Source organism: Podarcis raffonei, chromosome 9 (genome assembly GCF_027172205.1).
Source record: "Podarcis raffonei isolate rPodRaf1 chromosome 9, rPodRaf1.pri, whole genome shotgun sequence".
Lineage (NCBI taxonomy): Eukaryota > Metazoa > Chordata > Lepidosauria > Squamata > Lacertidae > Podarcis > Podarcis raffonei.
This window is the reverse complement of record NC_070610.1, coordinates 68,156,951-68,176,024: the sequence shown is the minus strand read 5'-3', so window position 1 is coordinate 68,176,024 and position 19,074 is coordinate 68,156,951. Positions and strand designations below refer to the sequence as shown.

General features: G+C 44.2%; 1 protein-coding gene across 1 annotated transcript in view; it reads right to left on the bottom strand.

Moving 5' to 3' along the window:
- Window positions 1-19,074, bottom strand: part of PRKG2 (protein kinase cGMP-dependent 2) — a 70,991-nt gene that overhangs the window by 19,814 nt on the left and 32,103 nt on the right. The window contains exons 6-9 of the mRNA XM_053404311.1: window positions 16,130-16,193; window positions 9,939-10,016; window positions 6,534-6,628; window positions 1,211-1,279 (exon numbers count right to left, since the gene is read on the bottom strand). Coding sequence (XP_053260286.1) covers window positions 1,211-1,279; window positions 6,534-6,628; window positions 9,939-10,016; window positions 16,130-16,193 — 306 coding nt within the window. The remainder of the gene's footprint in view (window positions 1-1,210; window positions 1,280-6,533; window positions 6,629-9,938; window positions 10,017-16,129; window positions 16,194-19,074) is intronic.

The following is a 19,074-nucleotide window of genomic DNA, read 5'->3' as shown; positions in this document are numbered from 1 at the left end:
TGCCCACACTTTGTGCAAACAAACCAGGATGGATGTTTGGTAAACAGGGCGTCTGGGACAGGCAGGAGAGAGAAGGAGGTGGCAGAGAGAGAAAAGGGACTTAGTGGAAGTTACTTATTTCGGATATGATCTAGGAATCAACTTTTGTTGGACTCTTAATTTTCACTGATTTTGAAAGGTATGAAGTATGTGTTTAAATCTCTCCTACAAAGAACAACAGGACTTTCTGCGCCTTTAGTAGGGATGTCGTGGAATTGCAAGAAAACCAGAAACGGAAGTGAAAATTCTTGCAGTCTGTGTGTTCACCTGTGCTCAGGAATGGAAATCAGTCGAGTCTGTGCAGTTTGTAATTGTTTGCATCGTTGTTGCTGTTTTCTCAAACAATAAGTAGTTACTTACTTTTTTTAAAAAAATTGTTTTCCTGTTTCATTTGCGTTGAAGTAAAAAGATACCTAAGCTACATCACTTTACATCAAATATCAGACAAATAACAAAATATTTAGCGGAAACCAAACTGCAGTGGAATGGAAGCAGCGCTAATTGTGCCCCGAGAAGAGAAGACTGAGAGGTGACATGATAGCCATCTTCAAGATGGAGAGAGCTTGTTTTCTGTTGCTCCAGAGCAGGGGTCAGTAACTTTTCCAGCAGGGGGCCGGTCCACTGTCCCTCAGACCTTGTGGGGGGCCGGACTATATTTTGGAAAGAAAAAAAATTGATGCAAGAGCACCAGGAGTCCCGGTGGCTGCGTACCTGTGTCTTGTGAGTGGCAGGGGCTGGCGGCGGGATGATGAGCGATGCGCAAAAGGGCTCCGGAGAGGGGCTGCTTAAAATGGTGGCCACTTGGGTGCTGCTGCTGCTGGCACTAACAAAGCCCAGTCCCCTTCCTCCTCTAGGCAGGGCAGGGAGAAGCCAGGAGGAGGGAGGGAGGAGGAGGCTGTGGCGGCAGCGCCGTGAGAGGGAGAGGGAGGGAAAGAACGCGCACGTGCTGGCGATCCACGTGGCGATTCCCAGACCGTCCATGGGTCGGATCCAGAAGGCAATTGGGCCTGATCCGGCCCGCGGGCCTTAGTTTGCCTCCCCATGCTCCAGAGGGTAGGACATGAAGCTATAGATTCATATGACAAGAAAGGAAGATTCTGACTAAACATTAGGAAGAATGCTAAGAGCTGTTTGACCGTGGGGAGCACAAAGTCACAAAGATGCCACTTACTCTCTGTCTATGACAAGACACTCCACGTCGTTTTCGTCGGCAATTATATTAGCAGACCTGACGTCGTCACTGCAAACAGAAATAAATCAAGGCATCACACTGACTAAATTGTTCTGTCCAATACAGAGATATTAAAAAGTGGCGTATTAGATGTCAGCGTGCGTACAACTGGCAGAAGTGGTGCATGAGGAGGATGGAACAACAGGACAGATCTCCCAGAGGTGCTGAGCTCGCTAGGAAAGGCTTGAGGTGCAGTGGTGGCAAGGTTACGGGAACCCTGGGCTGGCTGTGGCAGCCTGAAGGAGACCAACGGCGCCAACCCAAGCTTCTGCAACCTCACAGATGCCTTGCTCCACCCCTGTCAGGGCCGCCTTACCCATAGGTGCTAGGGGTGCGGGGCACCTGGGCGCCGGGCTCTCAGAGGCACTAGGCCAAGAGTCCGGGGCCCGAGAGTTGAGTCCAGGGAAGAACCCGCCCGCCGGTCGGTGGGCTCTTCTGCTGTGGGCGGCTCTGCACTGCAAGTTTGGGGGCAACTGAGCCAGTGAGACGCTGTGGTGGCCAGCCGACTCCGCCCTCCTGTGCACCTGGGACTGGGCAACCTGGGTGGCCTGGATCTTTGCACCCCAGCGCTGCATATGCTTAAGAAGAAGAAGAGTTTGGATTTGATATCACGCCTTTCACTCCTCTTCAGGAGTCTCAAAGCGGCTAACATTCTCCTTTCCCTTCCTCCCCCACAACAAACACTCTGTGAGGTGAGTGGGGCTGAGAGACTTCATAGAAGTGTGACTAGCCCAAGGTCACCCAGCAGCTGCATGTGGAGGAGCGGAGATGCGAACCCGGTTCCCCAGATTACGAGACTACCGCTCTTAACCACTACACCACACTGACCCCTGTCCCATTGAACACAGCACCAGTGGGGGGGATGCCACTGCTCATCTGCCCCCCACCCTCCCGTCATGGATCATAGTGGAAGCTAAAACATCATTTATTTGATAACAGTTTATATCCCGCTTCATTGTAGAAAAAAGACCCTCAAATCACAGCAGAACACTTAAATACAACTGAAACTGAAGAGACTCAGGCTGTAAGTTGTGGGAGGATAAATCAGTGGGGGAAATGGGCAGCACAAATGTTCATTATTTTTATTTTTATTTTTTAAATTTTTTTTCATTAATTTTCCATTTAAACATACATAATCACATCATTATTATCCACTTTACATGTTTGGCTCTTTAGAGCCTGCCAACTTCGTTCCCTCCCGCCTCATGGCTTTCAAAAATAATCTTTATATCAGAGCATTTTATATATTTTCCAGTTCTAATATAACTCATTACAAAATACCTCACAGTTTAAATAAATATAGAAAGGTAAAAAGTTTCTCATTACAAGTCTTCAGATATCTCTACTAGTGTTGTCAATTGCTTACAATGATCTTTCAAATATTGTATAAATTTACTCCAATGTTTTCCATTTTTTAAGGGAAATTCCCTTATTCCAAATAGGATTCCTCACAAGAAAAGGGAAAAGTTGACAGCTATGTTTTGGAATACTTGATCATGCTGGTTTCAGATTTTTCCCGTCAGCTTCGCCAGTTCTGCAAATTCCATCATTTTCATCTGCCACTCTTCTTTCGTTGGCACTTCTTGTTAAATATTCATTATTTTTAGGGCAAAATGGTTAGTCAATTTCCCCCTTAGGATTGTGCCTGACTCATATTCCCAAGTCCTGCTCCTGAACTCCTCAGCCATCCCGCATAATAAACACTTTTAGAAGCAAATGTGAATGCTGTTACGAAAAAGGAGCAATGCAGAAGCAAGCACCAGGTGGCTGGAATGGTAAACAGGAAACTGATGTTATTGGATTGTCCCGTGGGAAACTGGGACTGTCTGTAAAGTGCTCTGAGAGCCGGATGTTACCTCAGAGCAGCACATGACCCTGTACTGGAAGTACATGGGAGGAGTTTATTCTCTCTCTGCAGTGGGGAAGCAGAGTGTGCAGACATGTTTTCTCTGTACTGCTGAAAGACAGAAATAAAGACATGTAGATATATTTCTGTCTGTCTCATTCCCCCTCCCTGGGGGAGGAGTGGTGGTGTGTTCTCCTTCACGTTGAGGAGAATCGCCGAAGAGACCTCCCTTGATCTTGCCGGCAGGCGCTGGCAGGGGAGGTAAACAAGGATTCAAGCCGGGCACCTGGAGGGTGGCCAAATTCCTCTGGACTAAGAGAAGAGCTGGAGGCTCTGGCTTTTGGCTTGAAATCCCGACAACTGGTAGCAGAGGATGGTTTCGATCTATGAGAATCTGCATGAGAGGTGAGAGGTCGATGAATCGTTGCCATCCTCTGCACCTAAGGAGATAAAGAAAAGCGTCTGCCTGCAGCCAGAAGCTGAAACAGACAGCTGGACACCGAGAGGAGTGTATGCTCACAAGGTATGCTGCATTTCGGGCTAGAAAAAATGAACGCAGAAAGGCTTATTTTCTGGTTCACAAGGAAGAGCTGCGTTTGAGAAAAACAAGCTCTGAGGGCAAGCTTGCATACCAGAAATTCCTGTGGTTTAGATAAGGAATTCCGTCCTGAGCAGGTTGCTAGGCAACGTCTGCCAGTTACTGAGTGGCCTAAAAAAGAGCCTGGGAAATCGAAAGTGTTTCGGCGCAGCTGTGCAAGGGTTTTGAAAAAACAGCCCAAAGGCAAGCCTGCCAGTGAAGCAGTAAACAAAGACTTTTGGAGGTTTACTGGCTTGGAAAGTGAAAGCTGGCTTGAGATTGAGCGTAAAGCTGACCCTTGGATTCAGCATGGATGCCAAGAAGGGGGGAGTGCCCCTGAGTGCCGTGGTTCTAGATGAACACAGCCGGCATGCTGCACTGGAAGAAAAGGACAGGGGGAGGGAGGAACGGAGTTCTAATTCCCCCACCGATGAGGCTACTGGAAAGGATGCTGTAGCTTTGAATGTTGTCCAGTGTTACAGTTGTGGACAGGCTGGGCATCTTCAGCGGAACTGTAAGAAGCCACGTCAGCCAAAAGGAGCGAAGGGCCGCTCAGCAAAGCCTGAGGCGTCAGGCAAAGGTCGTACCAAGCCTATGGTGGAACCTGCAAAGGCTTTGATGGCGAAAGGAACCACGCCAGATGTTGGGAACGCGTTTATTATCGACACTGCAGCGACAGTTCATATGTCTCCACACAAAGGACTCTTTTCAACGTTTAAGAAGCAAAGCTTCACTGTGACACAGGCCAATGGTCAGGAGCTAGAAGCGGCCGGCGTGGGGACTGTCTATCTTAAGAGTCTGGACTTGACAATAAACAATGTTTACTTGGTTCCTGAATTAAAGTTCAATCTGCTGAGTGTTTCGCAGATTGCAAAGAGAGGACTGAAACTGTCCTACGATGCTGAGAGCTGCGAGATCTACAAAGATGGAGAGTTATATCTTTCTGCCAAACAGAAGGATGGACTATATTTGTTGACTTTTGCACAAAGTGATTACATGGAATGTAATTCATCAGTGCCTAACCTAGTTTCTCTTGCAGGTGTGAGCAAGAAGAAGACCGGAGTCAACAGAGCATTTCAGCGGGTGTATGCTGATGTGATTGGTCCTCTAGAACCATCTAGAGGCAATGCAAGATATTATCTTGTGTGTGTGGATCATTTCTCTAACTATGTCTGGGTTTATGTGCTGAGAAAGCCAAATGAAGCCTTAGAGAGGTTTCAGGAGTTTTGTGACAAAGTTAAGAGTATGCATGATGCTAACATTGATTGTCTATTCACAGATGAGAAGCAGATTTTTCTTTTACAGGATTTCCAGAGGTTCCTGCAGAAGAAGGGAATAAGACACAAGGTTTCTGTTTCAGCGGAAGCGTGGAACAGGGGTGTCTGTGTACGGGTGAACAGAGAATTGCAAAAGGGGATGGAAGCGCAATTGCTTAGTTCACATCTGCCACATGAGTACTGGGCCGAGTCTCTGATGTCGTACTGTTATACGAAAGTGAGAAAGGTTTCGAGAGAGTTGGGAAGTTCTCCTTTTGAGAAACTGTTCCACAGAAAACCTTCTGTTGCCCATTTCAAGGTGTTTGGGTCTCATGTGAGAACAGAAGCTCCAGGTGGAGTAAAGAATGCCAGAGGCATTTTTGTGGGGTATGAAAAGGGTCTCTACAGAGTAATTTTGTCTGAATCTGGTCAGGTGATTCTCACAAAATTTCTAGAGAGTGCTCCTGAACAGGAGAGAGTGATAGTACACACATTTCCCACTGAGGACGATTCAGATGATGATGATTTCACTGATTTCAGCTGTACAGAAAGTGATGACACTGATAGCTCGGAGAGCTCAGTTGTCACAGTCATTGAGAGGAAGTCTCACACAATAGATAGGCCTTCACAACTGAAGGATGAACCACTGTTTACCATTGGAACTAGTTCTCCAAAGAGTCCTGAGACTGGACCAGTGAGCAGAGAGGATCAGCACCTCATACGTAGGTCTGAGAGAGTTACAAAGGGTCAACCACCCAAGAGGTACTCAAAAGAGTTTGCTAACTTAGCTGTTGCATGTGTTGCTGTTGTAAACAACCAAGGACAGGTTGGAGCCGTGTCTAAGTCAGAGACAAAGACACAACAGAGAGTTGCTAGCCAAGGTAGTGCAGATGCGCTCATTCCTTGGAAACCAGACAACCAGAGAGGTACACTGGGGAAACCAGTGGCGGGGAGTTCCAAGGGTGGAACTGAAACAACAGGGGAGTGTTATGTGTATAACAACTGTTTGTTTTCTTCTCTGGATAATGCTTTGCTTGCTGCAACACGCATTGATTCTTTTGGGGGAGGATGTTACGAAAAAGGAGCAATGCAGAAGCAAGCACCAGGTGGCTGGAATGGTAAACAGGAAACTGATGTTATTGGATTGTCCCGTGGGAAACTGGGACTGTCTGTAAAGTGCTCTGAGAGCCGGATGTTACCTCAGAGCAGCACATGACCCTGTACTGGAAGTACATGGGAGGAGTTTATTCTCTCTCTGCAGTGGGGAAGCAGAGTGTGCAGACATGTTTTCTCTGTACTGCTGAAAGACAGAAATAAAGACATGTAGATATATTTCTGTCTGTCTCATTCCCCCTCCCTGGGGGAGGAGTGGTGGTGTGTTCTCCTTCACGTTGAGGAGAATCGCCGAAGAGACCTCCCTTGATCTTGCCGGCAGGCGCTGGCAGGGGAGGTAAACAAGGATTCAAGCCGGGCACCTGGAGGGTGGCCAAATTCCTCTGGACTAAGAGAAGAGCTGGAGGCTCTGGCTTTTGGCTTGAAATCCCGACAAATGCTAGCGCTTTTAAAATGTAATTTTCAACTCACCTGATGAGGGCCTTTTCCCCAAAGTAATCTCCTTTCTGCAGCGTTTTAATGAGCTGAGACTGTGTCTGACCTTCTGCAGTTTGGGTCACCTTAACCTAGGATTTGGAGGGCTACATGTTACACAATCACTTGTCAAACGCAAATACAATGATACCAAGGCCACGTTCACACCATACATTTAAAGCACCACGGTAGCACTTTAAACAGTCGTGGCTTCCCCCAAAGAATCCTGGGAGTTGTAGTTTGTTCAGGATGCAGAGAGTTGTTAGGAGACCTCTATTCTCCTCACAGAGCTACAATTCCCAGAACTCCTTGTGAAGCAGGGTTGAGAGTTAAACCACTTTGGGAATTGAAGTTCTGTGAGGGAAACAACGCTCTCTTCACAACTCACAGCACCCTTAACAAACTAAAGCTCCCAGATTTTGGGAGGGAAGCGAAGTGCTGCTATTGTGCTTTAAATATGTGGCATGAATGTGGCCACAGTTGTTTCATCACCCATACAATTTATCATCCTAGTTTATCAACAAGAACCACCATTCTTGAACTGAGCTATTGTTTAGAGTTCTTTGTCGGGCTGGGGTTGTTGCTGTTATTGCGATTAATTTTTGGTATCTGTAATTTAGATCTTATTATGATTTATGTGGAAACTGTGGTTGTGCATTTCCTGATGTTTTATTTATTGTTTATGACTACTGTTGTTACGTCGTAATTATGTATTGCAACTATATATTGCAAAACATCTAATAATTAGACTGCTGCATTCTGAATCCTATTGTTCTAGGACCAATCAGACTGCTGCATTCTGAATCCTATTGTTCTAGGACCAATCGGACTGCTGCCTTTAGGGTCCTATTCGCCATCCGTCTGCTATCACCCATGCTGACTGAGGCTGATAAGAGTTCATCAGCACCTGAAACGACACAGGTTCCCTAGTCCCCCCTTTTAAAAAAACAACAGCATTTGATTGTAGATTGGAACCCACTGAACACAACACGATGAAATATCTTGCAGGAAGCCCAATCCATTCCCAGATTTGCCAGCTCCCAGATTCAATAAGCAAATTGCCTGAGATGTGCCCAACACAGACTGATTCCTGCCAGCACATATTTGCTTGCTTTCTCTGAGCGAACTGCAGACGTGTTTATCCCTGGCGCTTGCCAACTGGTAATGCGCCATCTGTGTCTATTCCGGCATGTCGGCAGAGCTGCTCGTTCCCCAATAGTTAACACATAAATGTTTTTTGATTAAGTCCCTTCGCCCTCTGCATAAAAAAAGGAAATATTTTGTTCTGTTTTTCAAATGAAGCTTTTGAAGGCTTTGGCTGGACTCCACAGTTATCTTAAAAGGTAAAGGAACCCCTGACCATTAGGTCCAGTCACAGATGACTCTGGGGTTGCGGCGCTCATCTCGCTTTATTGGCCGAGGGAGCCGGCGTACAGCTTCCGGGTCATGTGGCCAGCATGACTAAGCCGCTTCTGGCGAACCAGAGCAGTGCACAGAAATGCCGTTTACCTTCCCGCTGGAGTGGTACCTATTTATCTACTTGCACTTTGACATGCTTTCAAACTGCTAGGTTGGCAGGAGCAGGGACCGAACAACAGGAGCTCACCCTGTCACGGGGATTCAAACCGCAGACCTTCTGATCAGCAAGCCCTAGGCTCTGTGGTTTAACCCACAGTTATCTTGGGCATACCTAAAACCTTGGGCACATACAGCTGTATTTTCACTTTGCCATCCAGCACTTGTTGTTATTATTGATTACCGACCCTACACCCCAAGGTCCCAGGGTGGGTTACAACATTAAAACATAATATTAAAAACAGTTTAAAATAACTTGCAACTCCCCAAATAAAGTGGGTCCTAAAATATACTCCTCAAGTGTCAAAAAACAAGGTAAAGAGGTGCATCTTCATCATTAGCTGGAAGCTGTACAGTGAAGGTGCCAGACACACCTCTGTGAGGAAGGAACTCCACAGCTTAGGGGCCACCACCAGGAAGACCCTTTCCTGGGCAACCTCCCAAGTCTCTGGGGGTGGAGCAACTTCCAAGAGGGCCCCCTCTGCTGATCTCAGCACCCAATAAGGTCTAAGGAGCAGAGGAGGGGATCTTTCTGGCCTTAAATCAGGTCAGAAACGAACTGGCAACAATGGAGCTGTTTTAAAAATGGGGTTATGTGATATCTAAATGGAACCCCAGCTGATATTCTGGCTGCTGCATTTTGGACTAATTGAAGTTTCTGATTCACATTCAAGGGCAGCTCCATACACAGCCCTTAAAAAAAGCAATACAGAACAACGAACCCCTGTGTTGCAAACTTAACACAACAAACAATACAAGCAACACGGAGACCAGTATACTAGAAAGCACTGCAATTCTTATTGCATAATATACATGATTTAGTACAACAAAAACAAAATGTGTACACTTGTAAATTCTCTAATATATTTGAAATCAAATGAACACACGTCTGTCAATCTTTGAAAGTCCGTAGAAGTATAATAAGTCTATGGTTGAAACAAAGTAATAGATGCTATCCTGTGGGCTAAGTGGTAAAACTTTTTTTAGGTGTTCATGGTGCCGAAGTAGTAAGTGAATAACAATGTAGGACAGTGATCCTGTGATCCTGGATAATCTGATTGTTTCGCTGGAATCTTCTTCAGCACAACCCATAGATTAGAAAAATGCACAAGGAACAGTGGTCATGAGAATATGTTGCTTGTATTGTTTGTTGTCTTAAAAAAAAGCATGCAAATGTATATTTTACCACAACATACATATTTGAATACATATTTTATACATGTGTATTTAATATATGTATTTCAAATACAGCCAACTACTAATTTGTGTGGGGGTTATGTTCCAAGGCACTGCCCCTAGGTGAAATCGCGTATCTTTGAAACACCATGGGGAAAAGCTTTAAAATGCTCTGCTCCTGTGTCGTCCCACCCCACCGCATTCTGCCCTGTTCCACCCCTTTTTGTGATGTTTGTGTGACTTTTGGGGTCATTTCCAGGTTTGGCCTGATGTGCATGTGCCTAAAATCGTCACTTCCTGAGCATATTTTAAGTATTCATTTCTACAACTATTTCATCCTAAAACACACATTTTTATGTTCTTTGGTAGACTCTTCGAGCAGAAAAGTGTGTCGCAGAATTCACAGAAATCCAAAGGATAATTATGTTTAAAATCTGTGTATTATTGGTGCACAAGCTGCAAATTTGATTGGTTGGCTTAAAAAGGAAGAATAAACCAAATTCTCTTCTTCCCCTAACTGTGACCTTCATTTCAGTATCACTCACGTCCTTGGAAGGGGCAGAATAGTCATCTGTTGTGATTGCAACCAAACAAACCTTCATGCTCCTACCCTTTGGCAAATATACCTGTGCATTTTCAGTGGCAACTTACCTTCCCTTTGGATATAACAAAGAAGGTGCTTCCTTCCTCTCCCTCCCGAATAACATAATCACCTTTGTCATAGTATTCCTAGGGGACAGAAATAATGCAGATTATAAGAGGATGTAGCAACCCATTCAGAGCCTTCCAGGGGCCGAAAGGGGGGGGGGACACACCAGCATTTTACAGAACATTGTCAAGCGTGTAGGTTTTAATATAGACAATTATTTAAATTCGTACCGATCCCTACAGTTCAGAGTCAGATAAAAAGGTTGAATTATTCAGTCTGTTTAAGGCACAGGTGGATTGGGGTATACACCTTTCAAGCAAGGATAATCCCAGTGTTACATAACTGCAAACTTCCTTGCAGACTTCCTGCAACTGGGCAAGAGAATGCTTCTGAGGAGGTAAGATCATGCAAATTCGGAAGAGGCTACAGCTGCTGATAGTGGCGGCTGGACAAGGATCAAGCATCCAGCCCAACAGCCTGCATTTTCTTTGCAGCAAGATGCTATTCTTCTGCATTGTAGCCATACCACTGAGACTTAAAGGTTAGGGAGGTGTAGCTGGGCAGGGTGTGACCTGGGGCAAATCACTGTATTTTTCGCTCCATAAGATGCACTTTTTTCCTCCTAAAAAGTAAGGGGAAATGTCTGTGCGTCTTATGGAGCGAATGTGTGGTCCCTGGAGCTGAATTGCCCAGGGGCGAAAAGCAGATTGTGCTTTTTATTTTTTAGAAAGAGGGAAGGGGGTGTTGAAACGAAACCGCTGATTGGCAAGCGATCAGGAGGGAGATAAGGGACGCTAGTGATAAAGGAGGCTGCCTGGGAGAGGGGAGGTAAAAGCACATGGAACCTCAGGATTTTTGCATTGGGTCACCCCAAATTCACCATCAGATCACATAGCATGTCCATGGCTACAGCCTGCACCAAAAAAATCACACATCCACTGTTTTGTGGGGCCACAATGGCACAAAAAATGTGGTTACAAAGCACGGATCCACATGGATCCTCAGGATTTTTGCACTGGGCTACCCCAAACTCACCGTCAAATCACATATCATGTCTGTGGCCACAGCATGAACCACAAAAATCATACATCCACTGTTCCTTTCAGAATATTTTTTTTCTTGTTTTCCTCCTCTAAAAACTAGGTGAGTCTTATGGTCAGGTGTGTCTTATGGAGTGAAAAATACAGTATGCAGGGCAGCCTATTATGTAGGGGAATTGCATACGAAGGGCACTGCTGGCTCAACATCCTGTTCTCACTGTGGCTTGACCAGATACTCATAGGAAGCCAGAGTGCACCAGTTTTCTAAATGCAGTGTGATGGCAGTGGGGATAAGAGCTTTCCTTTCTTCCCCCAGACTCCAAATGCTATTATGTAGCACCCCACAAAGATTCATCCAGACTACTTCCTCCTTCCTGGCAGACGCTTCTCTCCTCTCTGAAAAATCTCACCCTTCATTAGCATTATCCCCTCCTGCCTTGTTACCTTTAAAAGTCAACCTTTAAATAAGAACCTGAGTCATCGTTGGCTGCCATCCCTGGAAACCTTCAAAGTGGAGGTGTAAGAGAAATACAGTGGCAAAAATGTGTGTCTAGGCAAACAGACAGTATGAGCTTGTTTTGGCCTCAGCTCAAATGCAGCCGCATTGAGAAAAATGGCACATGAAGTTGACAGAAGCAGTAAATGGGATATTTATTCTGCATCCAAACAGCTCAGTAGCTCACTAATACGAATAGGTAGCATCTCAGATTATTTCTTTGGGGCTATAACTACCACCAGCCCTGGCCAACATGGCTGCTCTGGCAGTGGCTAATGGGAATTGTAGTTCTGAACATCTGGAGGGCACCCGATTGGTGAAGGCTGCCTTACAGCTGCTTTGCACTGATTCAAACCTCTGGTCCATCTAGCTCAGTACTGTCAACACAGACTGGCAGCAACTGCCTAGGGTTTCAGGCAGGGTTATCTCCTGACTATATCTGGGGATGCCAGGGATTGAACTTTCTGTATGCAGTGCAGAAGGGGTGGGTGATATATCGTCCAAAACTGGTTTGAAGCCCATATTGTGATATTGGTTTCATAATTTTTGACCTGGCAATATATTGCGAATCATGGTGTGTGTATGTGCGCTATGCAAAAAATCACAATGTGGGGGAAAATGTGAAGCCAATCAATGCTCCTTTTGATTCCTGCAGCCCCTGTTAACTCTGCCAGCACAGCTCTCCCCTGCTTCTTGCAGGGGGCAGTGAATCACAAGAGCAGGTAAAGGTAAAGGTACCCCTGCCCATACGGGCCAGTCTTGACAGACTCTAGGGTTGTGTGCTCATCTCACTCTAGAGGCCGGGAGCCAGCGCTGTCTGCAGACACTTCCGGGTCATGTGGCCAGTGTGACGAAGCTACTCTGGCGAGCCAGAGCCGCACATGGAAACGCCGTTTACCTTCCCGCTAGTAAGCGGTCCCTATTTATCTATTTGCACCCGGGGGTGCTTTCGAACTGCTAGGTTGGCAGGCGCTGGGACCGAGCAACGGGAGCGCACCCCGCCGCTGGGATTCGAACCGCCGACCATGCGATCAGCAAGTCCTAGGCGCTGAGGTTTAACCCACAGCGCCACCCGCGTCCCATTCAATCACAAGAGCAGGCGCCGGCAAATATCACAATGTAGGAGCAACCGTGAAGCCAGCCAATGCCTCCACATAGCTCCATCCTTATTTCAGACATTGCGATATATCAGTATATCACAATGCTCAGCTGGTGATATAGCATGATGTTGAGGACCAGATATCACCCAGCCCTAGAGTGCAGATGCTCTACCACCCAGCCACAACCCTTCCACCAATACAAAGCAGCTACAGAAAGGTGAGGTGACTACTGTTATCATTATTATACACCCATGTTTTGCTCCTCTTTCAAAAATCTCAGGCCACAAGAACTGCCATGACTTCTGCTATGTATTTAGTGGTCTGTGTTTGCCTGAGCTTGAGTCCGCACTAAGGATTCTGAGCCCCTGTGTTCTGATTGGATACATGATATCCAATCACATAACATTTTAGGATTTGGGCCTCTGCCATTGGCCCTTAAACTCTGAGTTATGATTTGCAGCTTGGCAGTCTAGACAGCCAATCACGTTGGGAGTGGGAGTGGCCCAGGCCTTCAGAAATGTATATAACCAGTTGATTTGCCCCTGTTGTCCAGTTCTGTTGGTTCCATAAAAGTTCTTGCTGTTATCACTGTGTCTTGCCTGGTGGGAGCCCACCCACACTTCAACTTCCCTAAAAAGTATTCAGAACCGCCAATATTGTTAGGGCTGTTTGTGTGATCTGGCCAGCCCTACAAACAGTCTGTGCCAGACTATTGTTCCGATGGAGGTGTTGTCAAATGGAAGGAGTGCGTTGTGAACTTTGGAAGAAATTCAGATCGCTCATGCTTAGGCATTAGCAAAAAAAGGGAAAGAAAGGAAAGAGGGGGAGGCAGGTATCGATGATCAGACAAAGGCTGAGCACGGATCCTGCTCAAAATATTTTAAATGTCTCTCAAATTACATTTCCTAATCCTCGCCAAATCACTCTGCAACACTCTTCTGCAGAAATAAGTTCCACTGAAATTAAACGGCACATTTACTTCCAAGTAAATGGGATTCAGGATTGGAGATATAAAGCGCTAAATGAGATCCATTTCCTGCTCATTTGTTCTACCGGAGAATAAAGCCATATACTTGCAATGCCATAAAGTGTGCATTAAACCAATATGCCCAGAGCTGTTCACACATAAAACTGCCTGCTCATTTACAATGACAAATACATAAGCAAGAGCAAAGAAATAAAAACCCTACTAATAATTTTAGGTTTCAAATAATTATTCCAGTTGCAAGATCATCGTTATATTTTTATAACCAAAGAAGGAAAACTGAGCAGTGTAGAGAAAAATCTAGCATTTGTTCTAGACAGCTCTGTACAGTTTTTATCAGTCACTATCGCTACTCCATTAATTCTGGTTACTTGATAGACAGAGGAGGAAAGGCTGACTTCCATAAGTTTCATCACAGCAAGTATTTCGTTACAGATAATTGCCATAATGTCAAGAGCTATTTTAAGCGCTCCTTGGGGCTCGCACGCACAAAGTCTTCTTGGAACAGCAAAATCCACATGCTTCTCGCGGCAAGCGATGTGATTTGCGGGTGTTACTGACCGCATCCTTGCGATACATTTAAAACAGCAGAATTCCACTTTAGCTTTGTGGAATCCTGGGAACTGTAGCTTGTTAACGGTGCTCAGAGTGGTTAGGAAACCCCTATTCCCCACACAAAGCTATGGTTCCCAGAATTCCCTGGGAAGAAGGATTGATTGCTAAACCATTCTGGGAACTGAAGCATTTTGAGGGGAACAACTCTTAACAAACTGCGGTTCCCATGATTCTTTGGGATGATAGTTTAAAACCAGGAACCATAGCCATGATAGTTTAAAACCAGGAACCGGAAATGACTGGCAGAATCCGAGACCTGGGAGAAGAGTTGGTGGAAGAAGACTGGAAGAAATTTAAAGACTATCTCCAGAAACACTGTAAAATTAATGAATGTTAAAATGATGTTGGATTGAAAATAAGTGGCATTAGCAACAAAGTTAATAAGAATATGCAAAAATGAATTGATAATGGATGAAAATATAGAGTTATAATATGTTAAGATATAGAGTTAAGATAAACAAAAGAGGGTAAGGATTTGCTGATTTGATTATTTAAATGGGAATACAAAAAGGGGAGGTGTGAGGAGGCCAAGGAAACAAGCTAATGAGTTTAAAGTTACAAAAAACGGATTTGTTTTTAATTCTTTTTTATCTATTTGTTTTTTGTATTTTGTATTTTTATTCTTCTTTTTTCTTTTTTATGTATTTTTGTATGTTCTCTTTTTTTATCTTTTTCTTTCTATATGACTTTTTTCTATTTTGTAAACTTATGTTTTTGTAAAATCTCAATAAATATCTTATATATATAAAAAATAAAACCAGGAACCTGGCAGAGGGCCTTCTCGGTGGTGGCGCCTGCCCGCTCTGTGGAGTGGGAGTGGCCCAGGCCTTCAGAAATGTATATAAGCAGTTGCTTTGCCCCTGTTGTACAGTTCTGTTAGTTCAGATGTCAAAGAAATAAACTACTATCTGACTTTTAGAAGACGTCTGAAGGCAGCCCTGTTTAGGGAAGCTTTTAATATTTGATGAATTATTATATTTTAATATTTTGTTGGAAGCCACCCAGAATGGCTGGGGAAACCTAGCCAGATGGGTGGGGTATGTATGTATGTATGTATGTATGTATGTATGTATGAATAAATAAATAAATAAATAAATATTATTATTATTATTATTATTTAAATTGTGCTGCACTGCTCTTGATATATGATGTGGATGTGGTCACTGTCTGAGAAACAGAAGCCCATTAATATGGTCATTTTTGTGACCACACTACAGTCAGCTAAAAACAGATTTCCCACACCGTCAATCATCACTTCTTTGTGCAACTGCAATTTTTGAAATATTCCCCAACATAAAAACAACAGCTCTGCGAATAGAAAATTATCATAACTAACTAGGCTTAGCTGTCCTACTAACATGCTGACTTTCCAGTGCCACAAGTAGGACATAGTCTTGCTCTTCTGGAATATTTGGTGATTTTAGTTAAAGTTCAGCCACTTGGCCTACTGTTCTATACCTGCTTATTAGGGAGTGTGTCCCCAACCCCTGAGTAAATATATATAGGAACAGACAGCAAAATCTGCCCATTTCCCATGCGGCAATGAGAGCACAACCAGTTAGTGCCCTTGAACTCTTGATCAAAAGGTTTTTGATCCAATGGAAGCATCCACTAACAGAAGAGGAGTATTTTTCCAATCTTCCCTTCCCCTGACCCCCCATGCCACCTTCTACTGAAAGTGTGGCCCACTTTCTATCCTCTTCCTGAGGGTCCCCTCAACTCTCTGGAGCTGATTTTCCAGAGGCACTGCAGGATCAAATGCCCTTTGGTAGAGCACAAGGGCACCAGCTGGATTCTGCCAGTTACTTAAAGTGGATGTGAATCTACAACACATTATTTTATACCACGTAATCCCAGGTTAACTGCTGTCTGTCATATAGGATTTTTCCTGAAGCTTTAAAACAGAATATAAGAGATCTCATTGGAAGCCCGGGCCACTGGGTATAAAACTACTTACCACTTCCAAGCAGTCTATAATCTTTGTCAGTTTATCTTCAGGTAGATTCTTCAGCAGAGAAACACTTTGAAAGATAAATATCAAAGGATTGCATTTAATTCAACTTGTATGTAGAGTTTCAACTCCTATACACAGTTTCAGCTTTCCTGTTGTAGACATTTATTGTCGGGGTAGCCGGGTTCTTTTTAGTTATTGTTAAGGTTTAGGGTTCTTACAATCGAGTGGTGTATAAATTTTATCACCTCAATAAAATGAATACTTCTCCCAATCCAAAAGGATATTATGCATGATAACTCTCAAAACAGAAACTATCCAAGCAACTAAAAGAGCAAGTGAATGATGCTCAGGTAGGGGGTACTGATATAAGGCTTAGAAGTAGCACAGGAGAACCAACATGAGCTAAATAATTAAAAATATACCCCTGAAAAAAATGTGTTCTTCAGTGCTTTCAACACCATGTAGTTATAATGGAATATTTTGTTATTATTTAAGTTACCTGTTTACTTAAAGAGATATGCTGCTTAATGGTTGTGACAGAAATAAGAGCTCTACTGAGGTTAAAGGTAAAGGGACCCCTAACAGTTAGGTCCAGTCGTGGCTGACTCTGGGGTTGTGGCATCCATCTCGCTTTATTGGCAGTGGGAGCCGGCGTACAGCTTCCAGGTCATGTGGCCAGCATGACTAAGCCGCTTCTGGCGAACCAGAGCAGTGCACGGAAACGCCGTTTACCTTCCCGCCAGAGCGGTACCTATTTATCTACTTGCACTTTGACGTGCTTTCGAACTGCTAGGTTGGCAGGAGCAGGGACCGAGCATTGGGAGCTCACCACTGAGGTTAGTCGCATGTTAAAAACAAGTGTGCTTAATCTTGCCCTCTTATTTTGGAGGGACAAGCTAACATCACATGTAATTTGGCCCTGAAATGCTCTTCCCTACACAAGCCCATACACACTTGAGATGCAGCCCTTCAGCGTTGAACTATACATACAAGGAGCATCACGTAAGAACATCTGACTTGACCCAAAGCTGAGACTGTCCCAGAAGGCCAGCAGACTCCATCTTGGTAGTCAAGACAATCCTAAAACTATTTGGTAGTTATAAGAATGAGCTAATATATAAGTTTATATTCACTTGTGTGGATATATGCTAATTGACTTGCTTTGGTGCTATGCTTATCTGGGGGTCTTGGAATGCTGGGCTCTTGGCCCAGAGAATGTAGCTTTTCGTACGCCTTGGATAGTTGCCACATGCCCTCTGATGGTAAGTTCTGGCCAAGCTGACGTATGTTGATCTTTGTATAAGTAATGTGCAGTGGTACCTTGGTGAACAAATTGGCTCCTAAATGCCACAAACCCAGAAGTAAGTGTTCTGGTTTGCAAACACTTTTTTGGAAGCCAAACGTCCGACATGCAGCTCCTGCAGCCAATCGGAAGCTGCGCCTTGGTTTTCAAACGGTTTCAGGAGTCAAATGGACTTCTGGAATGGACTAAGTTTGAGAACCAAGGTACCACTGTATACACATTTGCCTGGGTGAGGGCAAGTCGCGACAACCTCTCCCTGTTGTGGTGTCTGTGCCATGTCTGTAAAGACGGTGAGGCTCTGCAGGCTGTGTTGTAAGTTTACACCTTTCTTTAATAAAGCACTAGAGCTGGTCATTCTGGCATTTATGACATCCTTCTTTAGTATCGCTGCATCAAACCACTCGCTTAGGTTCTCCTTTGGGCCTATGGTTCAAAACACCAGCCCATCTGAATCAGATCTGATCATATCTGGATCAGATATGGTAGAGGATAGCTCAGTTAGCAGAGCATTAGATTCTTGATCTCAGCACCGTGGATTCGAAGCCCAGATGCCTACAGGAAGCCCCTGAGCAAAACCTGAGGGCAACAGCACTCTCCTCAACTGGTATTCTGAAGCATACAATGGAAGGAGAACATTGTCACTGCAAATAGCCACTGATAGCCTTTCTATCTCTGAATCTATATTCAAGTTGTGGGCTACAAGAGAAAATCAAAATACCTGCAAGAAATCTGGCCTTCTAATACAATTTTTAAGCTGATTTTAATACTGTACCATTGTGTTATAGTAACCTGCCCTAAGGCCAGCAAGAAATTCTGTAAATAAAATTTTCTCAGTCAGCAAGGCTGCTCTCAAGACATATTGCTGTGTCTGCCTCATTGACTTTATTTACTAAATATAGATGTAATTGAAATCAGTAAATGTCCATGGCAGACTTGCAGATACTTCACACGCAATCAGTGAGGCATTAAGTGGGTACTTGATGTCAAAGCAGCTTGCAGTAAGGAATTAAATAAAAACTTTCAAATCTGAATTGCTAGAGAAGTTTTACTTGGCAATCTGTTCCAAGGCTCTGCCATCTAAAAACAAAAGGATTGAATGACTGACTGATAATCTTGGATCTCTGCTTATTTTCAATAATATACAGTTAGGCTTTTTCCAGATGACCTGTTTATTGAACATTCATCCAGTTTCGTATGCAGGGAGACAATGTTGACTATTTAATGTAGGGCTGCCGTATTTTGAAGAGCAAAAAAGAGGACACATTTGCCAACTTCTGCTTTTAACTATGGATCGCTGTAACGACTCTCATTTTACATGCGCATGAAAAAGAGGATCTGTCCTGGGAAAAGAGGACATGTGGCAACCCTAATTTAATGAGCATTCATTCTGATTTGTTTGCAGACAATGTGTCAAAGCAAGCATTGATGCACTATCCAGTAAATTTTCCCATCATTTTCATTTTCACAAAAAGTCCAATATTTGTGGGGAGAAGGATTTTTGTGCAAGACGTCCCAATAAACAGTAATTGTGCATTATGTGTCTGAATCCCACCCCAAAACAGCAGCAATCTGGAAGTGCTGCCAAGCTAGTTTAATGTTATGAGCATAATCTTCCCCCTGAGTTCCACCCTTTTCTGCCATTGCC